This window comes from Mus caroli, chromosome 8 (assembly GCF_900094665.2).
Source record: "Mus caroli chromosome 8, CAROLI_EIJ_v1.1, whole genome shotgun sequence".
In the NCBI taxonomy this organism is placed as follows: domain Eukaryota; kingdom Metazoa; phylum Chordata; class Mammalia; order Rodentia; family Muridae; genus Mus; species Mus caroli.
The window spans coordinates 113,048,371-113,064,213 of record NC_034577.1 but is presented as its reverse complement, the minus strand read 5'-3'; the positions used below and the strand labels follow the sequence as shown (position 1 = coordinate 113,064,213).

General features: G+C 53.0%; 1 protein-coding gene across 1 annotated transcript in view; it reads left to right on the top strand.

Annotated features, from left to right (window-relative positions):
- The first annotated feature begins 5,370 nt into the window (after window positions 1–5,370).
- Slc7a5 (solute carrier family 7 member 5) overlaps window positions 5,371–15,843 on the top strand; it is a 28,259-nt gene continuing 17,786 nt past the window's right edge. Inside the window, exon 1 of the mRNA XM_021169725.1 lies at window positions 5,371–5,985. Coding sequence (XP_021025384.1) covers window positions 5,445–5,985 — 541 coding nt within the window. The 5' untranslated portion in view covers window positions 5,371–5,444. The remainder of the gene's footprint in view (window positions 5,986–15,843) is intronic.

Sequence of the window (15,843 nt, the reverse complement as noted above, 5' to 3'; positions counted from 1 at the left end):
GTGAGCCACCATGTGGTTGCTGGGATTTGAACTCTGGACCTTCGGAAGAGCAGTCGGGTGCTCTTACCCACTGAGCCATCTCACCAGCCCCAAAGTTCATTCTTGAGACTTGAAGAAACACAAGCATTCTCGAGTCTCTAGGAGAGGGACTTCAGTCCACACAAGCAAGTGGCTGAGACAAGACAGGTCCCCACCCAAAGGCTCCTGACAGAAAGGTGTGCCTTCTGGCCATGCGTGATAGCACGCATCCCTAACTGTAGCTTGCGAGATGCTGGGACAGAGACTTGATAACCTGTCTGCTTTTTGTCTTTTTTGTAAAAGAGTGGATACCCAGGTCCTACACGTATGTGTCCCAGACCTCTGCGACTCACGCAGCAAGGGGAAAGCAGTATTCATGAGAGGGAATTCCTGAGTCTCAAATGCAGGCACAGAGCTGCTTCTACCAGGCCAGACCGTGTGGAAAGCCTGATGGGAAAGGAGCTTGGGCCTCAGGTTCTTTGAGCAACAGGACTCTTCTGCGTGTGCCAGGAAATGGGATTGAGGCCCAGGTCTCAAGATTGGAGCCTGGGACAAGCCACAAAGGAGTCACATTAATTATTCATGATCATCCATTCTCATAGGGTCTCAGAGGCAGAGAAAGCAAGGTGGAGGCACTTACTGGGAGAGAGGGTCTTAGCCCCACGGCACCTCCATGCCATACTCAACAAGAATTCAGACAGGAGCCTGCAGCGACTCTTTCCTCTGAGGGCAGGGATGTCTCTGTCGCCTAAAACATTTCCCTTTTGTTAGCTATTTTTAAAAGCCACGTTAGCCTCGAGACACCGAAACTCTCAGGAAGAGGTCTGAGCCTGGACACATTGCTACAAAACTACAAACAAAAACTAGAAGGAAGGTCTTTGATATCAGCCCTCAAAGCAGCAGAGCAAAAAAACAAAGGCTCCTGCCTCCCTCGCAGCCCTGGTCTGCTCAATTGTCTTCGGAATATCTGGCCCAGCTTTGAAAGTTCAAGGCTCTGTCCTTGGCTCTTGTGTTTGTTACTTTCTCTGTGTTTAAGAATGTGTGAGAACTCTTGCTGGGTCCCCAAGAAGAGGCCACGTTTGGCCAATCTCCCAATACTGCCTCATTGGGACAAAAGCCACAGTCTCGGCAGTGATGGCTGTCTCTGTACCCTACTCCCCAGCTCCCGACCCTCGCCCATTCTGTGTGACCAGGTTATCAGCCTCTATCAGCCCCAGAGCATAGGCAGCCATTCTGAGAGACCTGAGAAACCTCCCCCTTGCTGAATACTCAATCCCCTCAAGTAGTGTCCTTGGGGAAGGAAGTCCCCACAGCCTGGCTGTGTCCATCTTCAGCTCTGTTCTGTGCTCAATGGTTACTGCACAGCTCAAGACTTTATCCCTCTGTTAACAGTGGGCTGTGGTCAGAGGCCCCTTCAAGCTGATGGCTCCTACATCTATCTTCCCAGAGCCACAGACACTTAGGGGTGCCTGGTCTCTTGGGGCCTGTCAGTGGGAGACCGACGACCATCAAACACTACAGATTCCTATTTGTCTCAAACGGCATCAGGCCCTGGCCAGCCTGCCTCCACAGCCAAGCTGTTTGGCTTAGCCGTTGCCCTTCCTCTCACTGTTCTCACCAAATTTACTTCTCTGAATGGGGAAGTGCCTGCCTGTGTGGTTGTGAGACAGACATGGTCCTTCAGCCTCCCTGTTCCAGAAGCTTCTTGTGGTACCGATGCTTAAGCACCTGTTTCTCTTGGAGGGAGCCGGGTCCTCCACTCTCTTGCAGACCAGCTATGTGGAGTGTGATACCACGACTGCTGGCAAGAGCCACTCCTTCCCCGTCCTTAACCTCCGCCTCAGCCATGCTCCCTACCCATAGCCCCCCGCCCCCCGCCCCCCCGCCATCTCTGTGTTCAGGGAGACCTGGGGAGCAGCCTGCTTCCACCTCAGGACCCTCATTGATGGCCTGAGGAGCCTGTAAAGGAACAGGGCCTACATGTTTCACTCAAGCTTGAGAAAGGCCTCACACACCCACACCAGCCTAGAACACATGATCCTCCTGCCTCAGCTTGCTGAGAGTTGGGTTTACAGGCGTGGACCACCAGGCAGATCGATCATGGCCTTCTTGGGTTCAGGGGCAGAGTCTGTGTCCACAGGAGGAGAGAGAGGCCAGCTGTGTTTCTAGGGCTGAGATTAATCTCGTCAGAATTTCCTGTCAGTCTGGGGATCTTTCTCAGTAGCACTCAAATGCTCCTGAATTTGGAAGTTCCCAACACTCACGGTGGCTCACAACCCTCTGTAACCCCAGTTACAGGGAACCCAATGCCCTCCTCTGTCCTCTGTGGGCACCAGGCACACACTGGGTACACAGATACACATGTAGTCAAAACACCCATCTACATAAAATAAATCTTTGAAAAATTAAGTATTTTAAACAACAACAACAAACTGAGGCAGGGTTCATAAAAAATGGCTCAGCGGGTAAAGATGCTTACAGCCAATCCGAATGGCCCGAGTTCAACCCTTGGTACTGATGTGGTAGAGAGAGGCGCGCGACTGCACACACTTCCATCTGCAGAAACGCTCCGGTTACTGTGCCGCTGTTGTGTGGCTTTTCATGTTGTCCTTATAAGAGTTGCCTTGGTCATGGTGTCTGTTCACAGCAGTAAAACCCTAACTAATACAGTGAGTGAGCTTACTGTACCCAGCTACTTACAGCAGCATAGGTGACCAGATAGCAGTGTCAACATAGCAGTATCAATACGAAGTCCCCTTACCTCCCCAGTCAACCTTCTACCTCCCTAATACTCTGCCACACCCAGACACATGTACCTAGGGTGGGAGAGCACACCTGGGAAGTACCGCCCGGAGGGCCGGAGGGGGGCTCCGATGACCTGCCCCGCCCCTTTCTTCTATGAAGGATTGTACAAGGTACTCATTCTCATTTCAAGATGGAGATAGGAAGACAGGGCTCCCCAACATCCAATCAGTCCAACACCATTTTAAATAAATGACTGACCAGTTGAAGAGCTAACCACTAGGAACACACACCGGGAGCCCCAAGTCAGGAAATTTAAGATGAAACTGCTCCTCCATCCACCAGTAGATGGCGCCCCTGGAAAACATTTCAGTCTTAGCTGTTTGAAGATGTGTGGGGGGGGGGGAGCATCAAACAGAGATAATACACACCAACGGCTGCTTTGCAGGAAAAAGTTTAAGGCCTTATCTAATGCTGTGATAAGCAGCAGCAGAGTCACGAGCCAGGGGTCTTGGGGACATTCACTGGGTATTGTCACCAGAGCAGCTTCTGCCCAGGGCTCAGGTCCCCCTCTTGCTTTCTTGTTCATTCTTTCTCTGAACTCTAGACCCAGAAGAACCATTTGAACCTGCTGTGTCCCTCCATGACCACCTTCCTTGGCCTCTGATAGTGGCTTTGACTTAACTATGGTTGCGATTTTATACCTCCTTGGACTATTGCTATCTCTGGCTCAAATCAAAGCTTCCCCACGGCTGCGATGCAGAACCCAGATTCCACTGGGAACAAGGACAGATTTCAAAAGAAGCAAGGGTTAGTTAGCCACCCACAGGTGAGAGGTAAGCGGGCTGCTTGCCTCAAGGTAGGAGGCCATGAGGCTGCGCATACTGGGCAGGCAAGTTACACAACTGCCGAGTTGGCTTCCTCATTTACTACAAAGTGTTTCTAAGAGTTGCCACGTGTCCTATTAAGTTAGACGATGTACCTTGGAATCTTAGCGATGTCTCAGTGGGTTGGTGGTATGCTTTTAGCCCTCTGAAAGGACTATGTCAAGAATGACATAGCAAGTTTCTCAATCTTCCCAAAGCCATCAGTTTAGGCAGTCTGTACTGTGGCATGGTTAATGTTGGTGTGACCTTTTAGCTCCATGGCTTCCCACTGCTCAGGCTACAGAGATGCCAGCTTGTCATTGCTTGTGAATGGCTGACATACTAGGGGTTGGGGAAGGTAGCTCCAGTGACCCTTGGAGTCCTTGGCTGAACACCTCCCTGACGTGGGCTTCCAAGGGGCAGCTCTGGCATTCTTAGCTGCAGAAGGAGATCCAAAGATGGGGAGAAGTTTGAATTTCTTCATTGGTCATGCCTCAGGAGTGGGCAAGGCTTGGCAGGCTGGACAGTTTGGCAGAGCATACAGGGCTCTGCATCCTTACAAGTCTGAAGGTTCTTCTTAAATTAAGCCCCTGCCCCCACCCTCCCTTCTGCTTGTGAGTTTTCCTGGGGACCCCTTTGGACAGAAAACGGAACAGCTGGTGAAAAGGAGGGGGTCTTGGGGCTCCTGGACTGATCTTGAGCAATGAAACTTTCCAAGCGCACCATCAGCTCAAATTACACAGCCCATACCATGAGGGCTTGAACCCACTTCCTTGAGCTCGTCGGTGGGCGTCACGAAGATGCCAGAGCTGATAATGGTGCCCATGATGATGGCCTCACCAGGCCTGGGATGCTGAACCTTTCAGATGTGTGACCACATTATCTCAAAAACCCTCTTACCTAAGATTTCCTAAGAATGACAACCTAAAGCCCTTTCACCCTACAGTCTGCTTTTAAAATCCCTGTGTAGATTGGGTTGGTTCCCTTCTAAAACTTGCTTCTCCAGATTGGGTGTACCACTAAGCAAGCTTTTGATCAACAAGACCCTCCTTGGGACCAGATGGATAGCTAAGTCCGGGAGTAAGCTGGCTACCATTCTGGTCTATTCTTTCCTGTTTCCTCCAGAGCTGACGGATCATTTCGCCCTCAGACTCGTTTCCTCTGGACCAAGTTGGACTAAAAGGGTGCCTCGCCCCACAACCTACCCCCATTTATCCTAGATACGATATTTATCCTTCACCTCCCTGACGCACAGGATAAGCACACTGGAGGAAGCGGAGATAAACACCCGCGAGGCAGGGCCAGGATTCCGGGCAGGTGTTGGGACTATACACTGAGCCACCCTTCCGGTGCTTTCTCCCTTGACAAGTCTTCTGCGCCGCCTGGGGCGGGAGAAGAAGCACGCCCTTACCAATCGGCCCTGACATTCTGCACAGAAGGACTTGTGAGGAGGTGTGAGTCGACTCTCCACCCGCGTACAACATTCGGATCTTGTGAAACACGCCGCGATAAACCCATCAGTAGTCACGCCGCGTTAAACACATCAGTAGTCCGCAATGTCAGGATCTTAACGCTCCACGTGCTCTAACAGACCTGGGGGCGGGGCCCGCGGAGGAGGCGGGGTCTCGCGGGCGGAGGGGGCGGGGCCTTTGCTAGCGAACCAACAGCAGCGGCGATGGGCGGAGCCTGGAGGGCGGGTAACGGTAGAGATAAAAGGCCGCGCGGGCGGGGCGGACGCAGACGCACTTCTCAGTACGCGGAGAGCGGCTCGGCCGCGCGCACGCCGGGTATCCAGGCCGAGCCGGGAACGCCGAGAGCATGGCGGTCGCGGGCGCCAAGAGGCGCGCGGTTGCGACCCCGGCGGCGGCGGCGGCGGAGGAGGAGCGGCAGGCGCGGGAGAAGATGTTGGAGGCGCGGCGCGGGGACGGCGCGGACCCCGAGGGCGAAGGCGTGACCCTGCAGCGCAATATCACGTTGCTCAACGGTGTGGCCATCATCGTGGGCACCATCATCGGCTCTGGCATCTTCGTGACGCCCACCGGCGTGCTCAAGGAAGCGGGGTCACCCGGACTGTCGCTCGTGGTGTGGGCTGTGTGCGGCGTCTTCTCCATCGTGGGCGCACTCTGCTACGCGGAGCTGGGCACCACCATCTCCAAGTCGGGCGGCGACTACGCCTACATGCTGGAGGTCTACGGCTCGTTGCCCGCCTTCCTCAAGCTCTGGATCGAGCTGCTCATCATTCGGCCTTCCTCGCAGTACATCGTGGCGCTGGTCTTCGCCACCTACTTGCTCAAGCCGGTCTTCCCCACTTGTCCGGTGCCGGAGGAAGCTGCCAAGCTCGTGGCCTGCCTCTGCGTGCGTAAGTAGGGGTCCGGGCTGGGGCGGGGCCGGGTGGGCGCGAGCCAAGGTTCCTGTGTTTACAACTCGGCAACACCCATCCCAGCATCCCTCCATCTGTCCATCCCTGGACCATCTCGGCAGTTCCAGGCTAAAGTCACAGGCCCCAGAACCCACGTGCGTTTCTTTAATCCATTCATAGTGTCTATGCTTTCGGGACAGCCCTCGCGAGACCTCAGTTGGTCGTGGCTCTGACCCCGCGGCAGGCATCTCGCTTCCCGACCTGAATCCTAAGTACGAGAGATCTACTCTGTCCCGGGTGAGAGCAATATACTCCCTGCCTTCAGCAAAGCACCACGTGGAGTGGCAGATATGCCAGTTTCCTGTTTCAGCTTCAATTGCTGACTGGTTGCTAAGAGGGAAATTGCAGTTTTTAAAAAAAAATCACTTATGTCCTTAAAGCCGGCCTATCAGGAATCAGTGAACTGGCTGACTCATAAGAAAACAGTAGTAATAAATCCGTGTGTGGTAGTGATGGCTGCTTGCTCGTTTGAGATGAGTAGCAGAATCGTGTAAAGCCTGCCTGTCAGTAAAGGACTGAAAGAAACTCGGCTCCACACAGACGACAGTCTGTGTGAGTGGGCTTGAGGGGTCCCAAGATGTGCCAGGTAACAGCTGTTGAGTGTAGCCCTTATGGGACTCATAAGTCAAGACGGATTGATTTCTGCTTTCTAAAACAGTTGTGTGATTTTTCAGGACTGGGGAAAATGATCCTTTGAAGCAAATGCCACATGATTTGGTGGTGGAGAGCATCCTGGAAATAAATCATGCTACTTTCAAAATTACAGATGAGTTCAGGCAGTTAACACCAATGTGTCTGTTTGTTTTAGAAGCTGTGCTGATAGTGCACACAGAGAGGGTGATGGGGAGGTGGGCTAGACTTGGTTGTGAGCCATGGAAGTCGGGGGCTGCTGTTAGCACTGGAGCCGCTGCTCGATGCCAGTGCCTGTATTGGCTTTGGCCGTGAGACTGTCTCCTGTTATCAGACCAAGCCGTCGGGTGTGCCCTTCAATTCTGAGACCACCCACTCTGCTCTGTAGTGCCGGATGATGACCAGTAAAGGTCTTCTGTGTGCTTGGTTCATGTGTAAATGGTCATAGCTAGAGTTGGTCTTCAAAAGCACTGGGCAGCCCAGGGAGAGCCTGGCCTCAAAGGGGACACTGCATACTCAATTTTAATTATCCGGTCCTCCTTATGGATGGTAATCTCTTTAGGGATAAGGAATGTCGTGGGTACCTTTAAGGTTTGTTGTTTGCTTGGTTGGTTGGTTGGTTTTGAGACAGGCTCTTGCTAGGCAGCCCTGACTGGTCTGCAGTTCTCTGTCTCCCAAGTGCAGGCAGTAAGTGTGTGTACCATCATGCCAGGCTGGCATGGCTGTCTTTAAAGAGCCCACACTCTTGTCAAGATAGTTCTGGAAACTGCAGGTGCTAGTGACATATGGGAAGCAATGCTTGCCCACAGGAGGCCGTGAGCACTGAGGGCTGGCAAATGACCTTTCTTTTAAAATTTGTTTTCGATGTTTTATATATTTTGTACATTGATAGAGATCAGAGGACAATTATGGGAGTTAGTTCTCTCCTTCCACCTTGTGAGTCCCTGGAATGGAACTAAGATCTTTGGGTTTGGCCAAAACCAGACTGAGCCATCTCACTGGCCCAAATGTCTTCTTTCTTGAAAAAAAAAAAAAAGTAATAACACAAATGTATAATTGTGTTATTCAGCTATGTAGACACGTGAGAGCCAAACATGAGATCCGCGCTCCTGTCACTGGACAGCTAATTGGTAAAGTCCCAGTTGGATCTTAGTGGACATCTGTTTTAAAACCTGAGGAAACACGGCATGTCTCAGCTCTTGAGGAGAGCTTCCAACAAGCTCAGCTGCATTTGGGCCTTCCAAGATTTGAGGACAGGGGTAAGCAGCTGCCTTCCACAGGACCTGCAGTCTGTGGTCTCCCAGACTTTTGTGATGCAGAGGCTTTGGTGGGGTTTTTTGTTTGTTTTAATTAGAACTATGTGTATGAGTGCTTTGCCTGCATGTGTGACTGTGTACCACCTGGCCCGTGTGGGTGCCCGTTGACGCTGGAGTTACAGACAGTTGTGAGCCACTATGTGGGTGCTGAGGTTTGAACCCTGGTCCTCTGGAGGAGCAGCCAGTGCTCTCATCCATTGATCTATCTATCTCTCCAGCCCCATGGCACAGAGTTTTAAAACCTGCCTTAAGTAGCCGTTTTACAATCTTTTGTGGTTGCTGTAGATAGAAGCCTCTTGTAAGTTCTAGAAAGGACACACCCTGGCCCAAGTTCTGAGTATCAGATCTGTCCATCATCTTTCTGCTGGTGTGGTCATCAGTGGACAAGTGGCGCAGGCATAGCTCTGTTTCTCTGAACCACAGGACTGTGTGCCACTGCCTTCTAGTTGGAACGAGAGTTCTCAGTAACATCACGACAAGCGTCTACAGGAGAGCCTCCTCTGTACCTACTTGAAAGAGGCAGAATCTAGAAAGGGACTGGCTTGCCAAGGCAAGAGGACCCCAGAAGGCTCTCCTGGAGGTCCAGGTGCTCTTCCAAGTCTCTGAAGGCCTGGGTGCTGGCTCCCGGAGGATTGCACTCTGAGGAGAGTTTCAGTGTTCAGGGAGTGAGTGCCTTGTTCTTTCTCGAGGGCACTTCTGGGGAACATAGTGTTCCCTGGCTTCCATGCCTTAGGGAAGGCCCCGAGGAAGCTCTGAGAGTCAGGTTTTAGGGCAGAGGTCTGGTTTACGTGGGTTGAGTCTTCCGGAGTCCTCTGTGTTTGTCTCTCCACAAGTTTCCTTCACCTAGTTAAGACTGGATTGGGAAATGACTTGGCCTCCATCCCGAATGAACCCACTGGTGGTAAAGGTGGAGGCCATCTCCTCTCAACAAGTCTGGCTCCCTCCTACAACCTCAGGCCTGATGCGGGCAGCCTGGAGCGAAGTCTTTCATGACGATTGGAAGACTTGTTTTCCACATTGTTCTGGGTGGCCGAGAGCCCGCGTGAGTGAGGCCTAGGGTATGTGGCTTGCTGTTTGGTTTTGTTCTGCTTTTGAGACAAGACTTCTCTGTGTAGTCCTGGTGGTCCTAGAACTCTCTTTGTAGTACAGGCTGGTATCGAACTCACAGAACTGTTTGCCTCTGTCTCCAGAGTGCTAGCATTAAAGGCGCATGCTCATTTTTGCCTAAGCGAAGCTTGGGTGCTGGAGCCCAGTGGTTTAGGTACATTTCTACTGCTGTGATAAACACCATGGCCAGAAACAAACCTGGGAAAGGGTTTTACTTTCCTCTCAGCTTGAAGTCCATCATCAGAGCAGTCGAGGCGGGAGCTGGCACAGAGGCCATGAGGGGTGTTGCTCACCAGTTTGCTCCTCGTGGCTCGCTCAGCATTCTTTGTTTTTGTTTTGTGTGTGTGTGGCATCCAGGATCACCTGCCCACCCATGTTGGCACTGCCCACAGTGAGGTGGGCTCTCCACATGAATCGTTCACCTAGAAAATGTGTTGTAGTAGACTCACTCCCAGGCAGCTTAAGTGTCCCTCTACCCAAATGAGTCTAGCATGTGTCAAGTTGACATAAGAACTACCCAGGACACTCAGTGCCTGGGCTTGTCTTGTTACAGAATCTTACAGACTAGAGCTGAGATTCCGTCTGGGCTGAGATTTATCTAATCTCACAGGGCCGTGGCTGTCTGTGCTGAGGTGTGCAGGAATGTAGCAGCCTAGACTCGGGAACAAAGCCCAGGCAGGCCCTGGGTGGTGACTAGCGCCACCTGTGTCCCATCTCCAGCCTTGTGAGTATGAAGGATGAGGCCTGATGACCAGCCGAAAACACTGAAGGTGTGCACTCTATCGTGGGTGGAGAATGGGACCCCTACCTGCTCAAGTTTGATCTCAGGTGGCTGAGGACTCCCCTGGATTTCTCGGGAGACATAGGGGCTGCCTGGCATGGGCTCCTCAGTGCTGGGGAACTCACTACTCTCTCCATGGAATGAGTCTGGCAGGGTCTTAGACATTCTTAGCTAGCATGTGCCTGGAGACCTGTGGCCTGAAATCCTTCCCTTCTAGTGCCAGATCAGGAACATTGTATTTTTGATTTGAGGAAGGACCCTCGGAACTCTACCTATAACTGTAGAATGGGGTCCGTCCTGCCTGGGTGTTGGGGGAGAGCTTTGTTTAGCAGACAACACAGAGCTGATCACATAGATGTCTCTGTACTCTGCCTGGTGGACCTGCTCCCTCTTACCAGGGAGCAGCCCCACAGCCCGCTTCTGCGTGGAGAACAGGCTGGACGGAGGGAGAAGGAAGTGGAAGGGTGCTCACTGTCTCCCCTTCTCTGAAGTATAGGCGTGGGGCATAAGCTGTGGACCTGGTCTGGATGAAGACATGTAGACTCATGTTTGGCCCTGCCTGGGTTTCTGATGGCCATTGCCTGGCCAAGCTCTGCTGACCTGAGTAGCTGCTAGAGAAGATGGGGGTAGGGGGAGCGGGTATGTATGTGGCTTTTTTGTCCCTTCTCTTCAAGCCACCCCCTGGTTTCTAGCCTGTACTGCCTCTGCTAGAGACCCCAGGCCTCCACAGGAATAGCTGGAGTTTTTGGGCACTGTTGCTACTGTGGCTGAGCTGAAACAAACTCTTTGGTGTTGCTGTGGCCCCGCGTCTGGAACCATGAGCTCAGTACAGCTTTGTAATCAGCACTGAAATCGGCTTTTCCAGCCAGACATGAAAGCACACACACACACAGAGCAGACGCCACCCAGTCACAGGACCTGGGGCCCCAGACATGAATAGGTCACAAAACCGTTGACCAAGGCGGCTGGGAAATGCGGCAGGCATTTTAAATATTCCTATATTTTTAAATATTTTAAATATTTTCTGGCAGGGGGTGGGCGTTGGGCAGGGATTATGGACGGCTGGGTAACCCATAGCATGCCCATGATCTCTGTCCAGAAATGTTGGTTGGTGACCATAGTGACCCTGCAGAGCCCCACGGTCCCCAGGCCCTGAGACACAGGCAGGGGTGAGCGCCTTGAGAGCATTGTTTATTTGCATGGCACATATGCATGGCTTCTGCATATTTCCTCTGACTTAGCCCTTAAAGTCAATGTAACCATTCCCATCTTTCCTAGCAAGGGAAACTGAGGCAGGAGTGAGCTGGGTAGCAAGTGCTAGGGTATGTGGTGCCTTGGTCACTACTTCCAAGAATCTGGTTCGCTAGGGTAGGGACTCCGGCTGCTCAGAGGGGGTCATCAACATTTAGATTCCTGAGGAAGGGCTCCTCCCCGATGGAGTTTGTGGGAGCTGCCCAGTCACCCTTTTGTCTTCCTGCCACAATTTCCACTGGGGTGAGCTTTGGACGGGCAGCCCTATCTGTCCACCTCTGGGATGTTACAAGGGTGCTGCGAGGCTCAGGGAACAACAGACTCAGGACCCCCAGCCAGCATGACTAGTCCCAGAGCCGTGTGGATTGCTGGCTGTGAGAAGCTGCCTCAAGAACAGTGCCCCCTGTCCAAGGCCTTGTCCATTCTGCCTGCAACCAGTTTCCCATGCCAGCCTCCGGTACATCCCCTACAGTCTCCCATGCCAGCCTCTGATACACCCCCTACAGTCTCCCATGCCAGCCTCTGATATACCCCCTACAGACTCCCATGCCAGCCTCTGATACACCCCCTAGACATTTGTTCCTCCCACTGCCCTCACCCAACTGGAGGACTCACACCCTGCAGCCCGTCATTTAGCGGTATTGTGAGCCGTTGCTTTCCCCAGTGGCCAGCCACATCACATCTGTGTACTCTGTAGGGAGGCTGGAAGCCTGAGATGTCTCATCCCTGAGCACCAGCCGTCAGAGCAGCCCTTGGCTGGACATTTCTGTGCCGTGCCCACACTTTCCCTTTGCCAGGATGAGCTGCTATGTAAAGAATTAGCAGGATTTCCCACCCCACTTCTCTGGAGCCTGGTGTGTGCAACCCGATCCACACTGAGTCACCCTGACCTTGGGGCTGGCCAGCACATGTCATTGCTGAGACCTTATGGTGCAGCAGCTGCCTGTAGTCAGTAAGGGGCCTGCCTTCGGCTTACATTCCTGATCATGCCACCAGCTCGGGCTGTAGGAGTCTTTACTGGGTTCCCTTGGACCTCGTTAGCCTAGGTTGTGTGGGAGGATTCAGGGCCACAGAGGTGGCTGAGACAGCTCTTGACTGTGTCTCTTGAGCTGTAAAGCCCCCCAGGGCAGGGCAGGGTGGGGTGCGGGTGCACACACGCTGAGCCCAGAGTGCCGTAGAGTGTGCCGGCAACTCCCCTAAGCCCAGGGATTCCTGGCTTTTCTCACTGCCCCTGCCTGACATGATTGACAGGAAGAGGTCTTGGAGTCTGTTCCTAACAGCTATGCGCCACTAAACCCGCACCCCCACCCCAGGTTGTGCCCTGCTGAGCCTGAATGCACCCCTATTCAGCAAGTTTATTGTATGCAGTGTTTGCTATGATCTGCTGTCCATACGTCAAATACTCTGGAAAGTATATACCCATCCCACACCTACGGCTACACCTACGGCTAGACTACTCTAATGCCGCCTTAGGGACATCAAGGTTAGTCCTGTGGCTGGGCTGTGGGACTTAGAGATCCGGGTGCCCCCTCCTTCCCCAGGAATTGCTGTATGGTGGAGCAAGTCTCACCTGCTCTTTCTTGATAGCTTCGCTGAAGATGGAACTGTGGTGCTATGTGTAGATGTGAGAGTCTGCACTTAGCTGGTGATGAGAATCCCATACATTCTCAGAGTCGTTCCTGTGGATACTCAACACTGCAGTAATCAGATCAGTAGGGGACCACGAAGCCCCTGGCCTGGGGTTTAAGCCAGTGGTGGCAGTGGCTCTGCAGAGTAGGATCAGAGGCAGAGGTGTCAGATATCCTGGGGGCTGGGGGGCAAGGCAGCCTTTTGGAGGTACCAGGAACACTTGCAACTCTGTCTCTAGGAAACCTGCTTCAGAAGTCTTGGGAAGCCACTAGGGGTGAATGGGTGTTTTGTTTTGTTTTAAGATTTATTTATTTCATGTATATGAGTACACTTTAGCTGTCTTCAGACACACCAGAAGAAGGGGTTGTAAGTCACTGTGTGGTTGCTGGGATTTGAACTCACGACCTCCTACGCTAAGGCCAGGCTATCCCCTTGTCATGGCACAGTCCTGCTGGCTTTGTCTTTGGTGGGGAGACAGTGGCGAGGCAGTGGATTGTCTGGGTAGGGAGCTGAGGTTCCTTCCGGTTGGTCTTCCACCCTGCCCTGGGGGGGACTCAATTCAGATGGAGCTAGGATCACCTCCAGACAGGTCATCTGAGCCCACCCAGGTTCAGGCCTTTGTCCAATCAGTGGATCAGGGATAGATGCACCCTGGAGGACCAGTCATGCTTCCCGGAACCAGTGAAGCCACCAGCCACTTGCTCTACCCTGCCCCAGGAGGCCTGGGAGACTTGATGGGAGAGTGTGGGCAGCACCAGCCCCATGAGTTTCTACCTCCTGCCCATTGTACTGAGGCAGCAGTTCCGGCAGTCATATTTGGCCCTTTAGGGAAGAGATTCTGGTGCCTGCTCAGCCATGGGTCAGGTGGTGTCAAGGTGAACCTAGGACTTCTTCCATGGCCGGAGCACTGTTTTGCTGACCCAGCCAGACAGTAAAGGGTCTCTTCAGAACTCTGTGAAGTGTGAGCTGTGGAGCCTGAGTGTCCCCATGCAGGTGGCTAGGGATGAGAACTAACCTTGTGAAGAGCATCACTATTAGGCCCGTGGGCCAAGGGCCTGACCCACAGCTATCTGCACCCAGTATGAGGCTCTCGGCTTTTTATCTCACGGGTCCAGCTGTTAGCCAGCACAGCCACATTTATCTATTGGTGTCACGTGGGGAACCCCCAAAAGGACCAGCCTTTCACCTCCTACGCTAAGGCCAGACTATCCCCTTGTCATGGCACAGTCCTGCTGGCTTTGTCTTTGGTGGGGAGACAGTGGCGAGGTGGTGGATTGTCTGGGTAGGGAGCTGAGGTTCCTTCCGGTTGGTCTTCTGACCGCCTCTCATTACAGTGTCTCGAGAAGGCCAGAAGCCCCTGGACCCAGATGAATTCATTCATTTATTTCAGATTGTTTGGTTTTGAAAGCGGGGCTACGGGGCATAATAATCCCTTGTCCGCTTGTTCTCGAGTCAGTGCGCATTACCGGTTTACCACCTGCTCTGGCTTTTATAAGAGACATGAAAGTATAGAGTCCCTTTTGTTCTGTCTTCTTATGATGTCAAAGGAGAAGTCGTCAGCTAGAAAGAAGTTCAACCCCTATTGCCGAGGCCCGTGCTGGCCCTTCTCTGTCCACTTGGCCTGCAGTCTGGGATCAGGCCTGGTTTTTGGCCGGAGAGAAGCTGGCTTGGCCCAGACAGGGCAGGAGTAGCAGAGGGGCCCACTGGGACAGTGAGAATAGTGCTTCAATACACTGCTCCCTTCCTGAGAGGTTCAGAGGGGCACCTCCTACAGGGCAACTCAGTAGAGGCGCAGTTCCTGGAGCCCAGAGCTGTGCCACACTTTCCCTTAGAGACCACAGCTGTCAAGGCTGAGGCTGTAGGCTTTGGGCTTAGCCACACCCCTCCTGCTGGCTCACCCCAGCCAAATGGGATCTGGCTAGTGATGCAATCTGCCAGCCTCTTGCACACCAGAAGGGTGTGTGGGAAGGCGGGATCCAGGGAGGCTTGGCTGCTCTGCAAGTTTCTTTGTCAGTACCTATAAGGAAATGTGGGGCTGTCTAAGGAAAGCTGTCAGACTGGTGACCTGTGGAGGAAGGGACGGGGCGATGGGGGAAGCCTCTCAGGGGGTGGGGGCCTGTGTTCATCCCACAGTCTCCTCTCACTCCTTTACTCCGGGAGTCATGGGAGTTTTCAAGCAAGTCACTGCGGTACAGTGGCAGCAACAGCAGTAGCAGCTACGCAGGCAAGGGAGCTTTCTCTAGTCTAGTCACAGCCGGTGTTACATCAGCCGGAGCTATAAAGAGGGAGGTGACTCAGTGCAAATGAGTGTTCTGGCTTCCTGGAGGTAAAGCAACTGCTGTAGCCTCCATCACCAGCACCAGGGAATCTTCCTGCTTCCCTTCCACCTGAAGTTTGCCATGGCCAGATAATTAATGCAGATTCCTGTCTTTGTGGTCTGTTCACCAAACTGCATCATGACATATAATTAGTCTGGCTGCCTGGCGTCTGCGGCCTGAGTCGGCACAGCCTTTGTGGGAGTTGCTCATTAGGGAAGCAATGAGCTGCTCCCTCTACATCCTGGAGAAGTCGGGATTCTGGTAAACTGGGGCCACTCAGGCTGTACTGGTTAATGTTTGACCAAGGCAAGCCAGAAACTCCCCTCCCCCAGAGTGGAGGCTCTCTAGCTCTCTTGGGGCTGGAGCTGAGGAAGCTGGGGGCTCTAGTGTGGGGACCCAGCTGCTACCAAGGTGACGAGGTAGGTGTGCTCAGTGGTTTTACAGTGTTTTCATTTATGTTTACACAGAGTACAGTGTTCAAACCTAGTTCCTCGCTCCACAGACAACTGCATACACTTGCCAAGGTCTCGGGGTTCCTTAGGGGACCAGGCAGCACTGGTAATTGCTTCCTGTAGCCCCCCTGGGCCCCGGGTCCTTGAGGTCCTGCCTTCACGCTGTGTGGTTCAGTTGCTCAGTTGTCTACAAAATATTACCTGCAGTTCATGTTTAATATATGCTGATCAAATGGCAGTGCAGTGAGACATGTTGCTGTTTTGTCATGCCCTGAGCCCACCTGCAGCTGCATGTGAGAGCACCTGTTCCCCTC